We start from the raw sequence: 23,893 nt of genomic DNA, 5'->3' as shown, positions 1-23,893 counted from the left end.
CTCAGTTCATCCCGCCTCCATACAACCCTACTGTGAGAAATGTGCTGTGGGTGAGCTCTCATTTGGACAAAGTGCCCATGTGTAAACCTGTGTGTGTGTGTGTGTGTGTGCGCGCCTGCGTGTATACGCACAAAATCCATCGAACCCCCAGTGGACTTTTTCTAGTGCTTCTCCCTAAAAGAGACCTACTTGTCAGCTTAGGAGACAGACGGGTTGGACGAGGTATGAGACACAGCCTCAGTGTTAGCCGATTCAGAGGCACAAAGGCCATCCTACGGTGAAATATAACCAGGCCCTTTGTGTCCCAAGTTAAGTCCGTTCCCTGTGGGGTTTGTGGGATGGTTTTTGGCAACTGTGAGCCCTTTTCCCCCCCTGACTTCTGTACCGAGACAAGGTGCTAGTGTATGTCCTTCTCTGACTTATGGGCTGTGAAGAATGAGTGGGCACGTTTGGATGAGACATCTAACACAGTCAATGCCCCCCCCCCTTCACTGTGAGATACTGTTTTAGCCTTTTAAAGTGCTGTGTCATAGGACACAATGAGAAGTGGTTGGTGTGTTATTGTGTGTGTGTGTGTGTGTGTGTGTGTGCATGAGGGAGAGAGTTAACCTTGCGTCCACCATACAAAAACTCTCACTCCACACACTGTGCATCAAATAAATGAAAATAGAGTAAATTGTGAGGGCGGATGGATGAACGTGTTGGAGAGGGGGACGGAGCAGCGCACTTGTCAGAGCCCGTGAGATGTGAGCTATGACTCCATTTGTGCAGAGGTCTGTCGAGCGTGAGAAGAGGTTGGAGTGATTGGGCCGTCTGCCTCGGGGGGTGAAGGAAGCAGGCCGACAGGGAACGAGTATGACAGAGACAAACAAGCCGGCGGATACACAGACTGAGCCGCAGGTGGTCTGGTGGGTGGTGACCGACAGCCGTGCACTCCGCTGGATTATGGTCCGTTATGCAAGACAAGGGCAATGTTTTTAAGTAAATGTAACACATAGAAGTCGCAGGAAGGAGTGCAGGGCTCTGGACAATGTCCCCGTGTCTGGAGATGCTCCTTCGACGGAGTAAACTAAATAAAGTACCTTCTTGAGTTCCCTTTCAGTGGATAAAAAGTGATGCAGTGCCATGTGCCGTTTCTGGACGTGCATTGTGTTGATAGTGTGTGACCTTTCAGCCAACTATGCTGCCTCCTGGTGGCGCTTTCACCCACGTCCAGAATTTCACCAGAACCGGGGGAGACAAACTGAGGGACTACGTTGTAATGAAATGCATCGCAGTTTGTAGTGACATTAAAGTTTTTATTTTTGTCAGGGTAAAAACTCCTAATTACCTCAACTATGGTACAAAAAGATAAACAACATGAAAAGCCGATTTAATACTGCTACTCTGGCAATTTCTGTTTTGGGCTTGTATGTTTATAACATTTGATAACTCACAATTTTAGTGATTTGATGGGATTCGATTGGCCAAACTACAAGGTCACTTTTATGAAGTCTATGAAAAATGTTAAAAAAAAATTTAAACACGGATTACACAAGCACGAGTACATAAAAGAATGCTGCTGCAACTAAAAATCCTCCAACTAATACAAACGTGCCATCAACGTTGACTATCTTAAAGAAAGGATTGGTAGTCACATCTTTAGGGCGGGGGCCAGGAAAGCCAGGCGGAGCTGCAGTTTCAGTCTTCAGTGTTTGTAGGAACAAAATATCTTTTCTTCGGTGATTGAAGAAAAGATATTTAAAGGATGAAAGGGACACTTAGAAAGTTGTTTTACAAGCCAAGCGTGTCCATTGCTGCACTGGAAGTGTGTTGGCAGCGCTTTGGAGAAAAAAAAAAGTCTTCAGATGGACAGAAAACCTGCCACTCACCCCGACACCCTTCTTATCAGCGTGAGTGCTGATTGATGCGTCATGGCTCCATTGATGAGATAATCAGATAAAGCAAATTATGTGAAGTGATAATTTACAGGTGTGTGCTTGTTGTGTGTAGGCGATCATCATAAACCAATGCAACTATCTGGTACAATTTTTAAGTTGGTCATTGCAGATTGTTTGCAAAGTTTCCAAATATTACAATAGATGTGATCCAGGCAGGGTGTTGAGTAGTTTCACCAGAGAAACAAGTTTAGTTCCTCAGTAACCTGTCAGGCTTGTCCTACAATTCAATCTAAACAAAAACCTACATTTTTCAGTGTTTATCCCCAATTGATCCAATCATAGAATAAGTTAATTGCGCTAGTAGAAGGTCTCAGATCCTTGTATTTTTTTGGTATAGATACAACGCTAATTACTTAAATTAAAGGTTCTGTTATGAAAATGTTACTTAAACAAAACTAGAATGTATCATCACTATAATAAAACTAAAAAAGAGTGATTTGTGTATATTCTTAACTAGTAAGTATTCTACTCTTCATTCATATCATGATCTTTACTCAGCTCTACCATCCCAGCATGACAGCACTGTGAGACCAATATGTTCATCAATAAATTGCTGTGTCCTCACTTTATGTTCAATCTGTTGTCTTTTCTAATTTAAGTAATTTCTTAAATCTTGGACACAAAAATGACGTTCACTAGAATCTGCCCTGCCCTCAACCTCGTGCCCCAAGTTTCATTTCAGGTTAATAGTCACTGGCATGTTCCATTTCTATTACTGCTAGGAGCGAACATTTAACAAGAAAATGAACCATATATTTTCTTTTATAAGGATGCACTACTCTAAAGTATGCATTTTCATCTCAATCTGCTTTCAACCAACCTGACAAGGAGGGCTGCAATCACAAACTGCCAACGGTAGCAAGGAGATCATGGAAAGAACAGAGACAAAATGGTATTCAAGGAATGCCGTCTTATTGAGAACCACGGGTTTGACCTGAAAAAGAGGCGGTGAACCACAACCTGCAAATCACCACACCCATGCTGATGAGGAGATCGCAAAGAGGAGCAGGGTCTTCCTTCTCATTTACCCCTTCTTGGCCCTCCCACTTTCTTGCTATATAACCAAGAAGACCGAGGCGATGCCTTCAACCGCAGATCATTGATCCTCCCTGTTACAGATCCAGATCCAGCTCTCAGCATGTCTTTCAGAAGCGTATCCTACGGCCAGAGGACCACGAGTGTCTACGGAGGAGCAGGCGGCCGTGGCACTCGTATCTCCTCGTCCCAGCAGAGCTACGGACACTCCTCCTTGTCCTCCTCCGGAGGCTTCAACGTGACCGCCGGCATGGACCTCCACGTCGGGGCCAACGAGAAGGCCACCATGCAGAACCTGAACGACCGCCTGGCCTCCTACCTGGAGAAGGTGCGCACCCTGGAGAAGGAGAACAACCATCTGGAGATGCAGATCAGACATTATTACCAGGGCAAAACGGTCATCAGCCCCGACTACACAAGCTACTTCGCCATCATCGAAGATCTGGAGAACAAGGTAAGAAGAAGTAGACCGACATGTGTGTGTTTTTTGTCGTCTTGCCCGTCTCGTCGTTCTGGGGAGTGTGTTGGGAAGAACTGTGTGTGGGGTTGGGACAGCTGACATTTGAGTTAGAGAAGCAGGATACATTTTGGACAGGCTCAATTTAAAAACCCTTACACTCCAATTCTTTAAGGACCACGTTTTGATGGGTACTTTCCCAAAAATGATTGACGTGGATCACATACTATACTGAGAAATTAGCACGATTGTACTTTTTCTTACATGTTTCCTGTTTTTTTTCCCCACCTCAGATTCTTATCGCCTCCAAGTTTAATGCCAAGACAATCCTGGACATGGACAATGCAAAACTGGCCGCCGAGGATTTCAAATTGAAGTGAGTGTATTCCTCTGTGCTTCTCTGCAATGGCACATGAGTTAACCTTCACATGCACATCACATTGTGAACGGAAGGCTCACTGACTACTTCGAACTACCCAATGAAACCCGTCTGACCGGTTTGCTTGTCTCAGGCAGGAGAACGAGCAGGCCATGAGGATGGCGGTGGAGGCGGACATCTCGGGGCTGAAGAAGGTGCTGGATGAGATGAACTTGGTCAGAATGGCCCTGGAGGGCCGGTATGAGGACCTGAGGGAGGACGTCATCACGCTCAAGAGGAACCACGAAGAGGTGATTAAACGGATCTGCTGCCACGCGATCTTGTATTCTTCTCTCCCTCCATTAGCTCCATACTTGTCAATAGCTTGTCTCCTACACTCTCTAAACAGATGTAAATGCAGCTCACAAAGGATCCGCTGCTGGTGTTTCCATGATAACAAACCCATTCATTCTTTGTAGTAAACACACCTGCTGACTGTCCTTTGACCCCCACAGGAGCTGACCCTGCTGAGGAGTCAGATGAGCGGACAGGTCAACGTGGCCGTGGATGCCTCTCCCTCTCAAGACATGAACCAGGTCATGTCTGAGATCAGATCACACTACGAGAGTTTGATCAGCAAGAATCGCATTGAACTCGAGGCGTGGTACCAGAACCAGGTGAAATGTTACAGCTGCTCAGAGTACCGCCACTGTGCCGCGGTTGTTTATCGTAATAATATGGCAGGAGCTGTTGGGTGACAAAGAATGTTGCTTCTTCAATCTGCCAAGATCACAACAGTGGAGCAGGACGTGATCTCACACTCAGAGGATCTTGTGACGGCCCGCACAGAGATGAAGGACCTGAAGAGCACCCTGCAGAGGCTTCAGATTGATCTGCAGTCCCATTTGAGCATGGTATGTTCAATAACAGACAATAACACTGGAAATGTTTTAAAGAAAAGCTCTTGGAACTCTCTGGCTCGTTTAGTAGTTACCATAAAGACAGTAGCCTGAGGGGGTTCACAATGTGTTGCTTTTAAATGACACTTAACATTCAATTCAATTCATTTTATTTTGTATAGCCCAAAATTACAAATGGGCTATACAAAATAGGGCTTTACAGTCTGTACACATACGACATCCTCTGTCCCGAAACCCCCACAAATGAAAAAACCCTTCCAAGAGGGAAAAAAAGGGAAGAAACCTTAGGGAGAACGTCAGAGGAGGGATCCCACTCCCGGGATGGACAGACTACAATGGATGCCATGTGTACAGAATGAACAATGTATAATACATGCAATTCCATGTACTATATTTTGTGAAATTTGGAGTTTTAAAGAGCTAGAATTCTGAGCTGTAAGCCAACCAGGAGCTAGGTGGAGCTCCATATTTAGTGCACGAACATGATCGGCAACAACCTTTTGTAAATAAAAGGTAATTAAGAACTACACACGACACCAAAATGATAGTTACACACACAGACAGCCAAAAGCCTTGCAGCGAATTGGAACGAGCATCAAGTAAGAGCTGTTACTTTGAATCACTGACTGCCTCGTCACTTAAGAACTTCCTCCTGCGCCTCCAACAGAAGGTGTCTCTGGCGGGCACCCTGGAAGAGACCCAGGGGCGTTACGCTTCACAGCTAGCAGGCCTCCAGAACAGTGTCACAAGCCTGGAGGCTCAGCTGTCCCAGCTCCACGCCAACATCACCAGCAACAAGCAGGACTACGACGTGCTGCTGGACCTCAAGGCTCGGCTGGAGATGGAGATCGCAGAGTACAGGAGGTTGCTGGATGGGGAGGATGAAAGGTGAGACCCGATGAAGAGAGAGAAACACCGACGTTGATACGATATGATGAAGAGTAGAAATGTTCTAGACTAATTGTTTTTTCTTTCTTTGCATCTGCATCACCAGTTCAAAACAAGGTAAGCAAAGTTTTACATGCATGTTGTTTCTATTTCACCATTAAAATGCAACGTAAATTTTAACGGGGTTTTAAGAAATGTGGTGTGATTTGCTCATGATTGTTTCTATATTTTTTTTCCCCTCAGTTATCACAAAGACCATCACAGTGGTGGAAACAGTTGTGGATGGAAAGGTGGTCGGAACCAGCAAGACTGTTGATGTGGATGTTGATGAGATTGAGTGATAAACTGGATGGATTATCAAAAACTGGAAAAGATTAAAAAGTTGGAATTTAAGGTTTTTGTGCAGTTGATATTTTTTGTAATGAATGGGGCATTAGGGGGTTTTCACTGCTACATTTGTAGAAGCTTAAACTATTTCTTAAGTTTGCAAGCAGGTATTCTACAGCAGTGAATATTATTATAATTTACCAGAGCATAAAGCATGAAGTGCTTAAAGTTTACTGTAGATAAGAGAGACAATGAAAAGACCAATGACTTGTTAATGTGTTTGACACAACAACGCATGACTCAACAAAATTTGTATTCTCCAGACTGACAACGGTTGTGAGAATAATGAATATCGACACTGCTAAAAACTGTCTATGCATCCTAATTCTCCTTCTCAAATGAAAATGCATGCCATTATGGAAAAAACACAAATTCCTTCAACCTGTGTATCTGATCAGCATGTTGTCACTACAGGTCCTGAGATATACACATATTTATTTCACAGTGAAACATGATAATACAAAAATGATCTGATTGCAAGGAGTTACCATCAGCCTAGTAAGTTACAAACAGGCTGGCATAATGCACCTGCTTGATCATTAGTTCATATCACAAGGTGCAATAATTTGATATGTTACATGTCGGCATTAAAATCTAAGATATACCTTTTGCTATTAACATTCATGTAATGAAGCTCTATAGAAAAGGCAAAGTCATCTTCTCGGTCGAAACCATCAGTTCATGAAATTTGATACGAAAACATGAACGCCCCCTTAAGTATCCCTGAGCCCTTCAAACCTCATCTCGGGGATGATTCCAGCAATTAAAAAATGTAATGGTTGCCCAGCACAAATTGTATTAATTACTTTTACATTATTAAATAATTAGCAGGTAAAGTGAATTCAAGTTTCTTAAAGTGGATTAACTTCAGGCAGTATGTCAATATGATGTGTCAGGCCACACTCCAGATGTGTATGTAAAGTTATTACTACCACAACATCAAGAGGATTCACGAGCATCAAGTGTTAATGTTTGTCATTCCCCTCTTCACGTGGCACTGGGGCAGAGCAAATATAACAACAGTGTGTGTTTCCCAACATGCGCCATTCCCACGTATACTGTTTGTACTGAGGTTTCGGGGGTGAACCGGCTCACAGGTAGAAAGCTCAGCCTCCCTCCCTCCCTCTCTCTCCCTCATCAGCACCACTCTGCCGGGGGGGGGGGGGGGGGGGGGCGCGCCATCTTGTTTGTTTTACTCGGAGGAGGGGTGGGATAAAAATCCACCACCTCCCGCAGCAGCAGTGACACGTCGGGTGGGGGGAAACGGGGAGAAGCACCAGACGGCGAAGCGGTGAGTCGCAAAGGTTGACGGGTCAACGAGGAAGGACAATAAGCGCTGACTGCGCGGCGCTCGGGTTTTGAGTGACAGCGGCTAACGGCTAGCAGCCCGCCCGCATCGTCATCACCTGTTGTGACGGACGATGCGGTTTAACGTGACGGACGTCTCGTGACCCTTCAACGACATTCCACGCCCCGTCCGGACGCGTGCGTGTGTGTGAGTGTGTGTGTGTGTGTTACGCGTTCTCACTCTTTCAGTTCAGATAGAGACAGTTGACGTTCTTGTCTCTGGGTGTAACGTAGTTGTGGGGCTGCAGGTAACTGCTGACGTCACCAGCCCGCAGCCACGCCCCACGTCCACCGTAACAACCAGACGAGCAAAAGAAAGAAAAAACAGAAAAGAACACATGTGCAGTGTTGTAATCCCATTAAAATGATGATTACACCTTTTTACTTAGTCTTTTACCTACTTTGTAAACTGTTAAGATGGAACCATTTCCACTACTTTACATTCTCATCCATAGTAATACATCAGACACACATGCATTGTTGATTGGGGCAGTTTACATACAATGCAACGGTTTAAAAAAACGTCTCAGTTAATCAGCTGAGCCCCGCTCCTGCATCTGCTTGCAAACGCTTTAAGTTCAAATGATGACATTTTCCTTTCAACTGTCATGCTTTGTTTACTCTTTCAGTGTTTTGCTTTTTCTCCTGCAGGCCTCCCCCTACCCCCTTTCCCTTGTGGTGAGAAGGCTCCGCCACGATGTTTTATGCCCACTTTGTCCTCAGCAAGCGTGGGCCGCTGGCCAAAATCTGGCTGGCGGCCCACTGGGACAAGAAGCTGACCAAGGCACACGTCTTCGAGTGCAATCTGGAGAGCAGCGTCGAGAGCATCATCTCGCCCAAGGTCATTTCTCAGGGTCATCGCGGTTTTGATAGCATGTGTTTTAACAATACTCCTACACTTGGTTCACAAGGTTCTGCATAAGTATTCATGGGACCGGATCAATCTTTCAAGCTAAATCTTTTTTCTTTTTTTAAGTTTAAAGATATAAAAGTTCTCGCAGCTTGTTTTGATATGAATGAATATATTTACAGAGGTCATGTACATTTTATCAAACATTTTCCGTTATAAGTCTCATCTAACAATCTCTGATGTGAAGTCTTTGAAGGCCTCTTGTAACCTCAGGGTTTACATGTATATGTATATGTTCATATCATCTAATGCAGAAACAAAGATTTATTTGATCTATGAGAAGAAAACAACCCCAGAAACCCTCCGATAATTAGAGCAGTTTTATTGTCTCACGAACGCGAAACATTATAAACACATTTGGTTAGTTCCCTTTCATATCATTCTGAATAAAGACTTAATTGTTTTTATATTTAATATTTTAGACATGAATTAGTAACATATGATTATATACATATGGGTTAATTTCATTGAATATTCTATGGATAAGATTTTCTGATTTGTTAAATAGATGCCATTGGCACGTGTAAAAAGCAGCTGATTTATTTTACAATATCCTCAGAGGTCATTCATGCACAAACCTTTTGCCCATTCATTCGACAGGTGAAAATGGCTCTGCGGACATCGGGGCACCTGCTGCTGGGGGTGGTGAGGATCTACCACAGGAAAGCCAAGTACCTGCTGGCTGATTGTAACGAGGCCTTCATCAAGATCAAGATGGCGTTTCGACCAGGTCAAACAAAAGCCTTCATAGCCTCCCTATGAATGCAAAACGATACCCCAAATGTGTTGCGTTAGGGTGAAATGAAGACTTGTATCTGTTCTTGGTTTTCTGTACTTTTCCACCAAATCTCGGGACCTTCCTTAAAACTGTCATATCCACGTTGATGTACTCGACCCTGGTTCATCTCTGCCACTCGGGTTACGTCTCACTCTTTAACTCTCTTCCTACATTGTGGCCTTTCAGGCGTGGTAGATCTTCCAGAGGAGAACAGAGAAGCAGCCTACAACGCCATCACGCTGCCCGAGGAGTTCCATGACTTTGACCAGCCACTACCAGACCTGGAGTAAGTCCTCCGTTGCTCTACATTATCTACCTAATGCGGGAGATGTGCTAGGAACTCAATTGAACCAAACATAGACATTGTTGTTCTCTCCTTCGATTTGTATGCCTTTGTTCAGTAAGCAACCAAGTAGAGGAACAGGAGAAACTGAAAACACATTGAGAATGAGCGAATAAAATCTAATGGAATGGAAAATGATTGAACATTATTTTCCTTCAGCTGAGAATCTGTACGAGCTCCCAAGCAACTGATGTCATTGTTCTACAATCAATGTGTTGTAATTCCTAATCATACAAGCCATCATACATAATCATTTATAGCCATAAACTGAAGAGCTTCCATAGCAACTTCCACTCAACTGAGTGGGGAAAGGGGGCTGGTGTGTGAGCTACAGAGCTGAAAGGCATGATGGGAACGGCTGAAACATCAAGCCGCTCCAGCTCGATGTGAGTCAGGTGACCAGGGATGGACGAGTGTCTGGAGAAAGGGACAGACCGACAGGATGGGATAGCAGAGAGAAATTATATTTATTTTTTCTTTCTAGTGTTTTCTGCCTGTAAGGTTGATTATTTAGAAGCACTTCACACATCACACATGACTAAATAACTGCTGAAAGTCCTTCAAATATTTCAGGAACACATTTCATCTATTTCCACATCTTGCCAAAACATATCATTTGAATTGACTCTAGTGTGTTTTGTTCAGTGATATTGACATTGCCCAGCAGTTCAACTTGAACCAAAGCAGAGTGGAGGAGATCACTATGAGGGAGGAGGTGGGCAACCTAAACCTGCTGCAGGACAACGACTTCGGTAGGCATCTTTTTAAGTCACATTCGATAGTTAAAGGGCCATCTACATGCAGATATGGAAGATAACATTAACAGGTGATACAAGTATTTCCATAACCTCATAAAGGAGACATTTATACCAACAAAGGGTCTGTCTGAGTCTGTTTGTACCACAGCCCAATGGACAAACCAAACACAGGAACCCTGGCCAGGACATCATAGTTCTCTTGAGGGATACGCTTCATTTAGTTCCAATATGAAACTTCACTGCTAGATGTCTTCCAGTCCTACACGTTGTCTTTGTGAAGCCCTTTTAAAAAGACAGCGTAACTTCCGTTACTCGCCCACATACCTCTCTGCATGGTGTCTCTGTCGTGCAGCTGACTTTGGCATGGACGACCGTGAGATGATGCGGGAGGAGAGCTCGTTTGAGGTGGACATCATGGGAGCGTCGGCTTCCAACCTGCTGCTGGACGCTGAGGGTGCAGCTAACGCGATGGCTGACAAGTCCAACCATCTGGAGTACGATGACCAGTACAAGGACGACTTCGGAGACAATCCCATCGCGAGCAATGAGGAGGGCATGCTTGGTAAGAGGCTATCAATGTTGTAGGCCCAGACTGTCAGAAGCAATTCTGCAAAACCATATTTTCAAACCGGAGTCATAGGATTTGTTAATAACAACAGTGATACTAGTAATGACTGAATGACCTCGCCTCTCCGTGAAGTGGACAAGCTGCTGAGCAACGAGGATGGCGACGGCATCTTTGACGACCCCCCTGCCATCGCAGAGAGTGTGATGATGCCTCAGGACCACGGAGACGACGACGACGACTTCGATGCACTGTCAGGTCAGTAAAAGTCACTCCGGTCACGTGCAGTTGAAATCACAAAACCCTTGCATACTGAATGTATCTCAACATGGTGGGACTGTCTGTCCTTAGCGGGAGCTCCGGATAGTCCAGATTCAGGTCTGACGAAGCCCCTGCCGGCCACGGCAGACCAGACAGAACAGACCAGCCTGGTTCACAACGAGGAAGAAACCTTCGCCCTGGAGCCGATTGACATCACAGGTGAGGGCACCTGGTTTTAAGAGACGACGTTGCGTTTTCCTCGGGCTTCGGTCTGAACTCCCTGAACTTCAGAGCGGTTTACTGTGCTGATTCATCTCCGTCTGCCCGATGCGCCGTGCAGTGAAGGAGACCAAGGCGAAGCGCAAGAGGAAGCTGATCGTGGACAGCGTGAAGGAGTTGGACAGTAAAACCATCCGTGCACAGCTGTCTGATTACTCTGACATTGTCACCACGCTGGACCTGGCCCCTCCCACCAAGAAGCTGATGATGTGGAAGGAAACGGGAGGAGTTGAGAAGCTGTTCTCCCTCCCCGCCCAACCCCTCTGGAATAACAGGCTGCTGAAGGTAAAGCACCCAAAAGAGAATTGTGTTCAGTAGCACTGCGATAAGAATTCAACGGACCATACCTTTCACCTCCTACCGCTTTGCTCTCCCACTCCAGATGTTCACAAGGTGTCTGACACCGCTGGTGCCAGACGAGCTTAGGAGGAGGAGGAAAGGTGGAGAGGCTGACAGTTTAGATGAGTTCCTCAAGGATCTGGAGAACCCGGAGGTGCCCAGAGAGGAAACAGCAGGACACCAGCAGAGAGACATCATGGGTATGAAATGGCTGTTTGTACACATTTGTGCTTAATCGAGGACGGTCATGTTGAAATGTCCATGCACAGTTTTTCTCTAATTGTTCTTTCCCTTCCAGACCAGACCCTCATGGAAGAGGCCAGTGTTCTGCAGACTTCTGCTGTGGAAGGCAGCAGGACCACGCTGGACGAGTCGGTCATGCCCCCCCCATCCCCTCAACGTGGCCTCAAGCGCAAAGCCCAGGACACAGAAGCAGCCCTGCCTGTGAGCTCAGAGGTCCCCCTCAGTCAAACCGTCTGCAAATACTGAAGTAGATTTAAAATTCGGATTTCCCTCCATATCAGATGTCAGGACCCCACAAACTGTGCGTCCTCCTTCACTCTCTTATCTAGATGGGAACTTTGGACCAGCAACAACCAGCGCAGGAGCCAATCAACGAGTCCCAGCAGCTGGAAGCAGCCGGAGTGGATCTGGCCCCAGAGGAAACCACCAACATCAGCCAGATGATAGAGTTGGACCTGCTCGGAGACAAGGACAAGAAGAAGAACGATGACAACTCGGATGACGAGGCGAGTCAAACTTCCCCAGTAGACCAGACGTTGTGTGGTTCTATTTGATGTTGTTGTTTTACACACCATTGTAAGGGAGTATGTCAGAAAACAGAACACAGACATATTAATGCTGCCCTGGAGCATAAAATATGTACTCTTTGTAAGTGTGCTTTTCTGTTCCAGGAGGGGGAGGTGCAGGGAGGAGACCAAGACCAGGAGGAGAGGAGGTGGAACAAAAGAACCCAGCAGATGCTCCATGGCCTCCAGGTGCGTATTTGTACACAGCTGGTTGGAAGAACATGATGATATCTTGTTTTTGACTACTTGTCAGAATAGTCACACCAAATGTTTTCAGCTTCATTATCTTAAGGTAACAAACAGCAACACACATGACTATGAATCTTTTCTCAGTGTTGACAAAATGTTGAAATCAGAATCCATATTTAATGAAGGCAGAAGACATTAAAATTGTCTAAATTTGTATTTGTATAAATAGAAAAACTATTATTATTACTATGTCAACAGAATGAAACAGTAAAGGAGTCTGATATTACACAAATGTAGGAATGACATGACAGGACCAAACAATGTAAATATAATTAAAGAAAATATTACACAAAAGAAAACTCCACATTACAGATATGACAGATTATGACTTAGTCCTGCACATTTTGCCAGTGATGAGGTCCTGTGTGGTTCCACGTGTGGCTTAAAGAGTTCAACAGACGTTCCTGGTATCCCACAGCTCATTATCTGCTGCCTGCAGAGAGAGTAGCAGGAGCAGAACAATAACACAGCGCACATCCACCCTACCAAAGCGCTACTTGGGATCCCGGTAACTTAAAAACCATGTTCCTGATTCCCTCCGTCTCCTCCTTCCACAGAGGGTGATGGCCAAAACGGGTTCCCAGTCAATCGGCCTGCTGGATCTGTGCAGGAACAACAATAAGAAGCAGGCAGCCGCTAAGTTCTACAGCTTCCTGGTCCTGAAGAAGCAGCAGGCGGTGGAGCTCGTCCAGGAGGAGCCTTACAGCGACATCATAGCGACGCCTGGAGCTCGCTTCCACATCATCTAGAAAAACACTACTTTAAAAGGACTCCTTAGTGTATATTCCGTAGGTTTGGTCTTCTTATACGTATCAATCAGTGGTGGGAGGAAAGATGTCTGAATAACACGGTTGAGTTTTGAGGAGCTTTCTTTCGTGACAAATACCACAGTGGGGATCAAATACTGAGCACTTTTCCTGTATTTTATTATCATAACTCAATTTATAGCGAATCTCGTAGCCAGGGGGAAAAAAAGTGAGCACTTTGCATTCCTTCTTCATTTGGAGTTTCTTTCTACTCCGTGTTTTTCGAGCCGACGTCACTGACTTTCCTCAAGAAGCCGTTGCGTTTCCATGGTATATTTAAAAGAAACAGTACTATCAAAGTGGGAGTGATCACGCCATCGACCGTGCTACTTGGAGCCGCACCGCTCCCACCACTGTAGGCAAAAAATGTACACTGACATTAGCAGAATGGAGCATGCACTATTTCCAGTATGGCAGAGTACATTTAAACAGTCACTACAGTAGTGATATGCAGGTTCACCGAGCCACCAACCATTGTACAACTGTAGCGGAGCACTTCAAGCATTACAAAAGCCAAGTGTTTGTTTTTGCAAAGGCTTGCATCGTCGACTGTTTGCACAAAGCTATAGCTGTGTTCCAAATCCACACAAAAAGAAAGGAGCGTAATTTTCTGCATATAGTGTGTAGATGTTAAAAACAGATGTTATTAGTGATCTGCACTAGTTGCATGCACTGTTCATTTAGAGTGGAACAGCTACAGACGATAACAGTTTTACAACCATGTTGCTCTTTTATTCTTACTTGAAGACTTGAAGTTCGGGACAGATTTTTTATTTATTCAGTGTCCCTTTTATATATGCATTGAATTCCTCCCTGTGTAAACCAACGAGATACTTAATCAATATAAATGTATTGATGTAATATATATATATATATAATTTATGAGAATTCATTTAAAGACCAAATGGATTTGTAATGTAAAAAATGTCTTGATAAAACAATCAAGTGAAGTCTGAATGAACAAATGTTGTGAACGTTGTCGTTTGGACTATAAACGGAAAGAAAAAAATACTATGGCTTCAATTTAGCCGACATTACACAGCGTTCAGTAAAAACAAGCAGACCACTGAAAACACAGGTGCATGCGTTTCTTTTTATATCCACTTCCATATAAAATGTACATCACGTGATGTCCGAGTGCTTCTCATGTTCTAAACTATGTGCCGGTGAACCTGCCTTTTCATTTTGTATAAAAAGCCAAGACAAATCTTCGGATCTCCAAAATAACTTCCTCAGCAGTTCCAGTCCTGTGCCTGTACGTCCTGGGAACTGTCAAAAACATTTTTCTAAATAAAATAAATACCATGAGCGTTATTTTGAAATTGCAATTTGTGTGATGAACATTGGTTTATTTTATGCAACAACATTATAAAAACAAACCAATTATTTCAGAGTGGGAACGTGGACATAATAAAATAACACTCAGGAAAGAAACTAATGTTCCAATGTCTGTTCCTGCCGCTACGCATTTGTAACTGCAGGAGCAGGCATGTCTCCTCCTGCCGTGCTTGGTTTCTTGTTTCTAACTCTTTTCCTCTTCTTCCCCTCCTCAGTCTTCTTCGGCGGCGTCGGCCCGCTTTTCTTTTTCTTCTTCAGGCAGCTCAGGGGGTTCGGATTGCTCTGTTTCCTCTTCCTCTTCCTCCCCCGCCGCTCTCCGTCCTTCTGGACGATGCCCTGCTCCTTCTTCAGGCTGGTGATGCTCTGCTGCTGGGCCGGGCTGACCAGCTCTCCCAGCTGGACGGCCCGGACGTGGTCGAGGGACGTCTGGCAGACCTTGTCCAGCACGATGGTGTTAGAGATAATGTAGAGCAGGGGAACGCCAGGGATCCTCTTCAGGCCTTCGGTTAATGAGCGGTCCTGGAGAAAACACGCAGACGCAGCAAACTTACATTTAGTTTACTTACACAGCACTTATTTAGCCCTATCCTAGTTTGCCCTAAGGAACTTCTCTTCTTAAGACCTGTAGGTGATTACAATGCTATTCCTTCTGATATTTAAATGGCAGCAAGTCTTTATTAATGAGATTTATGCTGCAGAGTTCGAACATGTGAGCTTATATTCATTTTCCACTTCATGCGGGATACATATTCATATTAATAACAACGTATAATGTAATTAGACAGCCCTAACGTTGTATTAGTCTCCATCAGTTTAAAACGGGCGCCCAGTTGAATCTCCCAGTTAGTCATTTCCAACAACAAAGACATTATTTCTCATTTCCCCTGTGAGTGTGAGTGCGTGTCATCATATTTACCTGTGTGGCAACAAAGTAGTTGTGAGGGTTGCTCTCCCCCAGCATGGACAGCAGACACTGGGAGGCTGGAACGGGCTTCTTGAAATGCGGACAACTCCTCAGCTGAAACTTCTGCAGGATGATTTTGGCTCCATACAGATCGCCTCCCAGAATCTCCAATTCTTTCAGCGCACAGCTGAGCTCAGAGATGAAATACTGGGATGTTAGAACGTGACGTGTAACCTGCACTTTAACTGCGTGTAGATCTCAGTTACTCACCTTGTAGTGCACAACTTCACCTCTCCCATCAGGTATTTGGGCATTTGCTCTTTGATCTGAATCTTGTTCTTCAAAGCCAGCTGACAAAAAGTCCCATCGACGAGGATCTGAAAGGGTTCCCTGAAGCTGAAGTTGTATTTGTAGAAGTTTATGATTTTCTTGGCTAGTTTCTGTCGCTTGAGCCCCATGGTGACCGGTGGGTGAAGTAGAAGAGCTTCTACTTCTCGACCTTTGTGTCGGTGTCGCACGTTAAAATGTCCGTCGCAGTCGAAGAGGATTTTTCTCAAATTACGCGGAAGAATCTTTCGTAATCATTTTGAAATGATCCCCGTCTGATGCTACAGCGTGGACATTTCCGACGTACACAACACGCGTGTCGTGCCTTCTTCTCAAGACTCCGGGCGGAAACAAGATGCACGACGATGGTTCCGGTGTTGTGCCGAATTGCGTTTATGTCCATCAGACATTAAAATAAGGATGGATTGAAACCCATATAAGCAGCAGACCCTCCGAACTCTGTGGTAAATGAAATGTTCCTGCTGCTGTACACTTGGGCCCAATCCCAATGCCCCCCTTTAAACCCTGACCCCTGACCCCCCAGAGACTTGGTATTGCTATGGGGTTGAGCGTGAGAGTCTGTGAGGTCTTGAAATAGTGTAAATATGAATGGGACAGCATGCAGCCACATGTTGCTTCACCGTGACAGCGTCAAAAATCTGATATACAATTGAGGGTATTTATTTCATATTGTACTAGTGTACATACGTTGGTTTTACGCCACGAATTTCCATTATCATAACGAATGAACAAGTCAGAGGTACTCTCATTAAGCTGCTGGTGCAGCAGTGTGAGTAGATATCAAATCAGTTCAAGAGCTATTTGGCAGCTGTAGCAGCTATTGGCGCAGAAGATACCTACAATTCAGTCAGAATTTACAGCATTTATGTTGTAGTGTTATTTGTGTGTGATGGATCTAAAATGCATTTTCACTCCAAGTTGGAAACAAGCAAACAAGTTGTCTCTTCACATTCTTCCTCATCGGCTTTGCTGTGCTGTCATTGCAATCAGAGGCCTCCATTGTGTTGTTTTAGTGCAGGTGATACATGTTGATAACACATTTGAGATCCACGGTCACATAAAACAGCTTGATGTGATTTTTTTTCTTCATCTTAATACAAAATAGAAGAAGCAATAAAACCCCATTAAATAGTATTTCTGTAACAATATATTTTGTTACAATAAAGGGGGGGGCATATTTCCCCCGCCCCTCGCCCGTGTTTTTACCGGAAGCGGAAGTCGTCCTTCAGGCGGAGCGACTGCAGCAGCAGCCCGTTAAAAGCTCCGTGCAGCAGCGTCGGTCGCGTGACACTCGTCGGCTCCAGACAGCTAACTATAGCTCGGGTCGGGCCCGCCAGGGTTTGGACTAGTTCGCTACCTTCCCCACCTGTGCGGTAAACATTATGGCGGCCGCGGATCCCCGGTCCTCAAGTGACGGCGGGCCGGCCACCAGAGGAGGATTCCCGGCCGGGGAGAGCAGCAATGACCGCGATGGCCCGGGCGGCAGTGGCGGTGGCGGTGGCGGCGGCGGCGGCGGGGAGGGCGAACGGGAGCGGGACCGAGCCACCTTCGAGTGCAACATTTGTTTAGACGCTGCCAGGGACGCGGTCATCAGTATGTGCGGCCACTTGTTCTGGTACGAGGCGGGGCGGGGGACTTGTGACGCGTGTGGGGGACGTTGTTTTTGTTTGTGTCCGGCTGCTGTGTCGTTGCGGCCTCCGGTTGCGTCAGTCTGCTTCGTTTCACGGCGGCACTGCGGCCAATAATGCGCGTTTTAACGCTCGTCCGGTGACAACGGAAGAGACCGCGTGTTATGTTTAACCGCAGATGGTTTTAGGCTCCACGAGCTGGCTCCAAGATGTGGCTGAACACCGTTTAGGAGGCTCCGCTTGATCGTCTGATGCAGGTCAAAGGTCACTCTGGGACGCATTAACGTCCAGGTAAAACTGATCAACATGATCATGTTGACAATCAGCCTTTCTCAGGCAGTTCAAACTGTTTATGTTTAGTAGAAGTAATCAAAAGATCTTTCCACAATGTTCTTCCAGTATGAACTAAATTGACAGTTGATGGAAACCGCAGCCATATTTCAGCACATGATGCGTTACAATTAAGGCTGTGACCCATCAACGCAATATATCATTAAAATGAGATCAATTTGTAGACTTAGAAGGGAAAGTATATTAAATCCAGAGAAGCGCTTTTAGTCCCTTCTCCTGTTTTTTAATCCTGAGTTGCATGTGGCCCAACCGTCAAACCCTTTCTGCTCATTCGTGCCGAGTGACGTCCGTCCTCGCTGCGACCTGAGATTAGAGCCAAGAGATTGGGATTGTTGTTGAACCTAAGGGGCAGTTATCCGCCGGTCTAACAGAAGAAAACCTAAAGCAGTTTGGAATGCGCTCTGGTGCCCGTGTGGTTTGGAAAGAAACTGGTGTTGAAGTTTGTTTAGGAAGATAAGAAAATAATTTATGTACGGGGGTCTGATCAGTGTAGGTTTTCTAAACCTAGAAAAAGAAATCTTGAACAAGCGTGCGCACACAATGTTTATAACTGCAGAAGCCCATCGTGTACAAGCGGTCACATAGCTTGAACTAAACAGAAGTTTGAATGTCATACCCTTGAATATTTATAAATTGTCACAGACAGCCCAAAGTGTGAATTCTTTCATTTGTCTTCCATTTGAAAACGGCAAACATTAGATTTGATTTTGGACTAACTTTTCAAATTTGACACTTTTAGCCATGACCAACGGCAGTCGCTCTGATTCACCGCAGTGCGCCTGAACACGGAGCAGTAAGCCAGGCACGAAGGAAAGCACAACTCAAAATCTTAAAAGCACACGAGACCACAGTTCTGTTTGACAGAGATTCCCCTCAGTGTCGCTCGTGCAGTAGCGTTGGAGCTCCTGTGTTGAGCTGATGTAACTTGGTTGCTATGATACTTGTCCCCCCTCGTCGCTCCCATCTTCCGTGTAACGTGATGAAACTGTGCTGAAACTATCCGCAAGGAAGTTGTTGACGCCCTGCTGCAACTTTAGATCAGCATTGCAACTTGATATCATAAATTGCCTCCATATCCATTGTGTGTAAACGGACCATATTCAGGTTTTATCCAACTTTTAAACCGATATTGGCGTCTGAAATGTGTGTACGCCGCTCTGCTTTAACAGAGATTAAAAAAAGACTTTTGGATTTGATACTTAAAAAACAGCCATGACTCTTCTGCTCATGTGTAAATGTATCTCTGTTCTTATTACTTGTTTTTGCCTTTAAAAAAAAAAATTGGGATTAGAAGTGGCAAAATATTACTGCAGTCCATGTAGGCACACGATTAAGATCACGGGTGAGAAACTAGACCTCAATCCACTCTGTTTGTGTTCTTTTAATTAGCTGTTCTGACGATTGGACTTTAGTGGCTCCGAAGGGGTAACGGGTCTGCTCGTACTCTCTGCACCCACGCGTTGCTGAGTGGATGCTGAGGCTCTGATCGGAAACCACAAAGTCGTTTTTGGGTCACAAGAGCCGGGCTGTACGTGTGGCCACATGTTAAATCACAGTTGAATGGTTGTTATGTTAAGTGTGTGTGTGTGTGTGTGTGTGTGTGTGTGTGTGTGTGTGTGTGTGTGTGTGTGTGTGTGTGTGTGTGACTTTGTTTTTGTTTAGTCCTTCACAACTAACAGAACGTAAAGTGTGTTAAACGAGTTGGACCTGTGCCTCTGCATAATCTGTTACTTTGCTGTTGAAGTTAGTGTTGCAAGGAATGTCGGACCAAAAAAAAAGGTGCTACGCTGCAGTGGATCTATAGTTATTCTCAGCAAATACAAATGAAGCCAATTTTTAACCTTTTTTGGAACCGTTCATGACACTATTTGACGAGTTGGAATAAAGGGTTAGAACTATTTAAGAGGTAGAACTACCGCAACATTTTCTTCAGACCTGCACTCCCACAATGCAGCAGCAGCAGGTCGCCGGCGGCAACACAATCACACTTAACAGCTGGAGCCAATTAATGCTAACGATGGGGGAGGGGGTTCAGTCAGCCACCTCGTTGGGGGTACAGAAGCCCACCTGCCCAGATGGACTTAACGAGGATTTACCAAGAACACACACACACCATCGAGATCGATCTGATTCATATGATTTCTATTTGTTTTGATATTGTTTTCAAATGGCTGAGAGCTCTTTTGTGAGCGTGCTCATTAATCGTTTGTCTCTGTCTCTACAGCTGGCCCTGTCTTCATCAAGTGAGTATTTCTTCTGTTACGTCACCCTTGTTTCTATGTATAAGACTCGTTAAATACCAACACGTGTATTCCCTGTTTTTACAGTAACTTATAAAGATTAGTTGCTTGTAGTTAATTGCTGCACTGAAAGTAAATAGTTTGAAAACCTCTGGCTTTTGGGAAATTAATTCCCATTACAATTTTTGGACTTTCCTTTAAAGGAATGATTGATTTTATATAAAATAAAAAAAAAGATCTAACCTAAACTGACTCCGTAAGGGAACAGAGCTGTGTGAATTGGGCTTTTTAACTTCTCGGCAAGTCCACCTAAATGTAAACGTACGTGTTTGTGACCTCCGCGAGGACGCACACTTTCTGGTTGACTTGGTGCAGACTAAGACCCCGTTTACACGATGGGAAAACGCATATATTTTCATGCGTTTTGGCCTTTCATTTACACAAAAACTGAGGTTTTATCACGGAAAACGATAATTTCTGAAAACTCTGTTTTTGTGTTTGCGTGTGAACAAGGTCCAACAGAGTTTTAGGTTGTCAAACGTCACAGTATGCGACTTGTTGTTGGTTTTGAGAATTCTGATTGGTTTGCATGTCTGTATCCTTCTCGTTACACTGCCGACTACAGGTTTGGCATAGTTATGATGGCGTCCGGGGCCGTATTTATGTGGGTTCATATAAACAGAAACTTTTTTGATAACTGAGGGGCAGAAATATTCGTTTCTGTAAATATGTGTAAATGTGGCCTAAGCATGCTTATGGACTTAATGCCTGTTTACTGCAGCTCTTTCTCCACCACTCTGTACGTTGCTTTCCATGTAGCCAGTAGGGATTAAAAATGATTGCAACCATGTTTGAGAATTTTAAGTTTTACTGAACCCCAGTATTTAGCCAGTAGAAACGGGGTTCATCTGATTTGTTTTGAATAATATTCCTCCCTGTTGCCCCTCCCAGTGGTTGGAGACGCGACCCAGCAGGCAGCAGTGTCCTGTGTGTAAAGCGGGCATCAGCAGGGAGAAGGTCATCCCGCTGTACGGCCGAGGGAGCTCCAGCCAGGAGGACCCCCGGTACGCGCCTGCCTCTGTGTGAACACATTTTCTGGTAGAGCCTCGTGGTTTGCCTTGTGATCATTGTCCCGTCTCTGGTTGTTCAGGTTAAAAACGCCACCTCGGCCTCCGGGACAGAGAACGGAGCCAGAGGGTCGAGGAGGGGTGAGTCGATTCACGTCCGCTGTTTTTAAGCTCCCATTCGCAATGTTGTCTTGTTTGTGTTGTTTTTCATACTTTCTTTGATTTCTGTCAGATGTTTCAGGGTTTTGGGGACACTGGCTTTCACATGTCTTTCGGCATCGGTGCGTTCCCCTTCGGCTTCTTCACCACAGTCTTTAACGCCAACGACCCCTTTCAAAGAGCAGGTAAACGTGCACGGTTCTTTCCCTCCAGGGTGAAAGTCACTCAAAGGTCTAAATAACTAACGTTAGTGATAAATCTCTCCCTCCGTGACAGACCAGTATGCAGGCGATCACCAAGGCAACAGTAACCATAACAACGGAAATAACAACTGGCAAGACTCCCTCTTCCTGTTCGTGGCCATCTTCTTCTTCTTCTGGCTCCTGAGCGTGTGATGCAGACGCGCCGGGGGGGATGGACGGGTCAATCGAGGAGCGCAAATAAAGTCAATTTAAGACTCTCCCTCTCTCACACACTAAACTCAAGCTACTCTCTCACACACACACACACACACACACACACACACACACACATTTCCTAGTAGGTACAGACTTGGGAGAGAGCATAGGATTCTTTGATCCCAAATAAAAATGCAGTCTGTATATATTGCAACTGATATTTGGGTTCCCCCCCCCTGGCATTGGCACGTTCTCCTTAGGATTCTCGGCCCCACCCGCCTGCTTTGTTGTTTTTGTTTATGCAAAGATATGCAAGAGACACTAGAGAATAGTGGTGCATAAATCCCCAATTAAGTTATTTTGGCACCTGTAGATACATACAGAAAACTACCTGTTGGGTTTCAGAGACAGTATTAGGGGGTGAAGATTTTTTTTAAAGGTGGGTAGATAATAATAATAATAATAATAAGAGGCAGTCACTAACTCTTTTCCCGCATTTCTCTTCTCTAAAAGAGGCATGTTGTGGGGGTTTGAAACTGGGAAGAAAGGGAGGGGAATGGGTACGTACTTGTTGCTATAGCAACTAAACCTTCTCCCCAAAGGCCAAAGAATAGCTGCTCTGTCAGGTTGGATTTCGGCGGGAGGAGAAAAACGAGTACCCCCCCCTCCCCCAGGATTAGTTACTTGGGCAGAGAGAAATAGCACAGGTGGATGCATTTTTTTATTTTTATCTACATGTCTTAACAAACCTGCCATTGCACTGTGAAGTCTTTTGTAGACGGAGCTGTCCTAAAGATCGCAGCGCGTGCTGGTGTGTGTGTAACCACTTATTGTCTTTCCTCACAGAGCTGTACAAAGGTGGACGGGTGAACCGTTAAAGGGCCTGTTGGCGCTTTTCGCAGCAACTTGAGTGAGCAAAATGCAATCTGACGCACGCAGGTTGGTCATTTCCAAAAAAATAAAAATAAAGTAGACACAACTCGCATTGACGGCAGTGACCAGTGAGCCGCATCCTTCCAGTTAGTCACGCACAGAGAATTTACAGGAATGAACTTTGTCAGTTGATTTGTATGTGGAGAGTGTAAACATTATATATTTGTATATATGAATATTGTAAAAGCTGTAAGTGTTTTCTGAGTGGATGACACACCACATAGGGTGAATCGATGGGCCTCAAGATGCTTTTGTAAAATGAGAAATTATCTTCCTGGTGTTTCACTAATTCCTTTTTGAGTCAAAAGGCTTCCAGCCCCAAACACTTCTCATTCATTCAAATTAATGTTGTGAGGGTGAAGTTTGTCCTTTCCTGCTAATGTGATTTAATGAGGTTTTCTGTCTTCTAGCTGACAAACGGTGATCTGTCTCAATGTATGAACTTGATGAAGCAGTTAAAACTAAAGCGATTCACATTCATTGAGAACTAAACCATCAAGAGCTTCTCACTCTCCTCCGGGTTTTTAAAGTTTTGAACCCTAAACAAAGTTATGTGCAGTTTTCGTGCATCTTACTGGAGTAAGAAAAGGCTTCCTAACACCAGTAATACTCCCCACAATCTGAACACCTTCATGTGTACAATTGTTAGAGGTAGAAGTGATGAATGACGGGATGGACTGGATGGCTGCTGGAGCTTCATACTCATTGTATACTCGTTTGTTCCAGCTACACTTTGTATTATAAATCTTGCGTGACACTGAAACGAGAAGTCATGATTTGACCAACTAAATCTGAAGCTGTTGTGCAAAACCAAATGGTGTAGGAGATTAAAACTTAATTTAAACATTGCTTTGTATTGTCATCACTTAAGCATTTCAATATTTTTAAAAAAGTGTCTGCGTCTTTCATTAATTAATCCATAATAGATCTGGAACGGGCAGCACGGTGGGCAGCACTGTCGCCTCACAGCAAGAAGGTCCTGGGTTCGACTCCGCCCAGTGGCCTTTCTGTGTGGAGTCTGCGTGGGTTCTCTGGTTTCCTCCCACAGTCCAAAGACATGCTCTGGGGATCAGGGACTCGAAATTGCCCGTAGGTGTG

General features: G+C 44.8%; 4 protein-coding genes across 6 annotated transcripts; 3 read left to right on the top strand and 1 right to left on the bottom strand.

The window, feature by feature from the left end:
• Nucleotides 1-3,008: 3,008 nt before the first annotated feature.
• Nucleotides 3,009-5,774, top strand: LOC120826191 (keratin, type I cytoskeletal 13). The gene is made up of 7 exons (XM_040188272.2): nucleotides 3,009-3,429; nucleotides 3,726-3,808; nucleotides 3,945-4,101; nucleotides 4,306-4,467; nucleotides 4,579-4,704; nucleotides 5,378-5,598; nucleotides 5,705-5,774. Exons 1-7 carry the CDS (start codon nucleotides 3,079-3,081, stop codon nucleotides 5,757-5,759), a joined length of 1,155 nt encoding a protein of 384 aa, XP_040044206.2. The 5' UTR covers nucleotides 3,009-3,078; the 3' UTR covers nucleotides 5,760-5,774.
• Nucleotides 5,775-7,133: 1,359 nt separating this feature from the next.
• Nucleotides 7,134-14,743, top strand: rad21b (RAD21 cohesin complex component b). Of its 3 annotated transcripts, none has more exons than XM_040188270.2 (14): nucleotides 7,134-7,276; nucleotides 7,984-8,173; nucleotides 8,843-8,972; nucleotides 9,207-9,306; nucleotides 10,009-10,115; nucleotides 10,474-10,683; nucleotides 10,822-10,944; nucleotides 11,038-11,166; nucleotides 11,288-11,511; nucleotides 11,609-11,765; nucleotides 11,864-12,009; nucleotides 12,138-12,314; nucleotides 12,480-12,563; nucleotides 13,181-14,743. In XM_040188270.2, the coding sequence occupies exons 2-14, from the start codon at nucleotides 8,030-8,032 to the stop codon at nucleotides 13,370-13,372; spliced, it is 1,923 nt and encodes a 640-aa protein (XP_040044204.2). In that variant the 5' UTR covers nucleotides 7,134-7,276; nucleotides 7,984-8,029; the 3' UTR covers nucleotides 13,373-14,743. The 3 variants fall into 3 exon arrangements, with proteins under 3 accessions (XP_040044204.2, XP_040044202.2, XP_040044203.2); XM_040188268.2 differs by having other exon boundaries at nucleotides 7,148-7,276; nucleotides 11,864-12,021; XM_040188269.2 differs by lacking the exon at nucleotides 7,134-7,276 and adding an exon at nucleotides 7,346-7,480 and having other exon boundaries at nucleotides 11,864-12,021.
• utp23 (UTP23 small subunit processome component) lies at nucleotides 14,744-17,633 on the bottom strand. Its single transcript, XM_040188273.2, has 3 exons — nucleotides 15,942-17,633; nucleotides 15,684-15,858; nucleotides 14,744-15,286 (listed from the first exon to the last, which is right to left on the bottom strand). Exons 1-3 carry the CDS (start codon nucleotides 16,127-16,129, stop codon nucleotides 14,891-14,893), a joined length of 759 nt encoding a protein of 252 aa, XP_040044207.1. The 5' UTR covers nucleotides 16,130-17,633; the 3' UTR covers nucleotides 14,744-14,890.
• On the top strand, nucleotides 17,402-23,639 carry rnf5 (ring finger protein 5). The gene is made up of 6 exons (XM_040188274.2): nucleotides 17,402-17,634; nucleotides 20,223-20,241; nucleotides 21,190-21,302; nucleotides 21,389-21,446; nucleotides 21,538-21,649; nucleotides 21,741-23,639. Exons 1-6 carry the CDS (start codon nucleotides 17,402-17,404, stop codon nucleotides 21,857-21,859), a joined length of 654 nt encoding a protein of 217 aa, XP_040044208.2. The 3' UTR covers nucleotides 21,860-23,639.
• The last annotated feature ends 254 nt before the right edge of the window (nucleotides 23,640-23,893 follow it).

The sequence above is a fragment of the Gasterosteus aculeatus genome, chromosome 10 (assembly GCF_964276395.1).
Source record: "Gasterosteus aculeatus chromosome 10, fGasAcu3.hap1.1, whole genome shotgun sequence".
Taxonomy (NCBI): Eukaryota; Metazoa; Chordata; class Actinopteri; order Perciformes; family Gasterosteidae; genus Gasterosteus; species Gasterosteus aculeatus.
The sequence above is the reverse complement of the archived record's forward strand: the minus strand, read 5'-3'. Positions and strand labels throughout refer to the sequence as shown.

Excerpts from the sequence above, each read along its gene's own strand:
- rad21b (XM_040188268.2), top strand. The coding sequence starts at position 8,030 with ATGTTTTATGCCCACTTTGTCCTCAGCAAGCGTGGGCCGCTGGCCAAA. Across the intron at positions 9,307-10,008 it reads CAGCCACTACCAGACCTGGA|TGATATTGACATTGCCCAGC; the intron begins GTAAGTCCTCCG and ends TGTTTTGTTCAG. Across the intron at positions 10,684-10,821 it reads CAATGAGGAGGGCATGCTTG|TGGACAAGCTGCTGAGCAAC; the intron begins GTAAGAGGCTAT and ends CTCTCCGTGAAG.
- utp23 (XM_040188273.2), bottom strand. The coding sequence starts at position 16,129 with ATGGGGCTCAAGCGACAGAAACTAGCCAAGAAAATCATAAACTTCTAC. Across the intron at positions 15,859-15,941 it reads GTGAAGTTGTGCACTACAAG|CTGTGCGCTGAAAGAATTGG; the intron begins GTGAGTAACTGA and ends CTCTGAGCTCAG. Across the intron at positions 15,287-15,683 it reads ACTACTTTGTTGCCACACAG|GACCGCTCATTAACCGAAGG; the intron begins GTAAATATGATG and ends TGTTTTCTCCAG.
- LOC120826191 (XM_040188272.2), top strand. The coding sequence starts at position 3,079 with ATGTCTTTCAGAAGCGTATCCTACGGCCAGAGGACCACGAGTGTCTAC. Across the intron at positions 4,102-4,305 it reads TCAAGAGGAACCACGAAGAG|GAGCTGACCCTGCTGAGGAG; the intron begins GTGATTAAACGG and ends TGACCCCCACAG. Across the intron at positions 4,468-4,578 it reads AGGCGTGGTACCAGAACCAG|ATCACAACAGTGGAGCAGGA; the intron begins GTGAAATGTTAC and ends CAATCTGCCAAG.
- rnf5 (XM_040188274.2), top strand. The coding sequence starts at position 17,402 with ATGGCGGCCGCGGATCCCCGGTCCTCAAGTGACGGCGGGCCGGCCACC. Across the intron at positions 21,303-21,388 it reads TCCAGCCAGGAGGACCCCCG|GTTAAAAACGCCACCTCGGC; the intron begins GTACGCGCCTGC and ends CTGGTTGTTCAG. Across the intron at positions 21,447-21,537 it reads AGCCAGAGGGTCGAGGAGGG|ATGTTTCAGGGTTTTGGGGA; the intron begins GTGAGTCGATTC and ends GATTTCTGTCAG.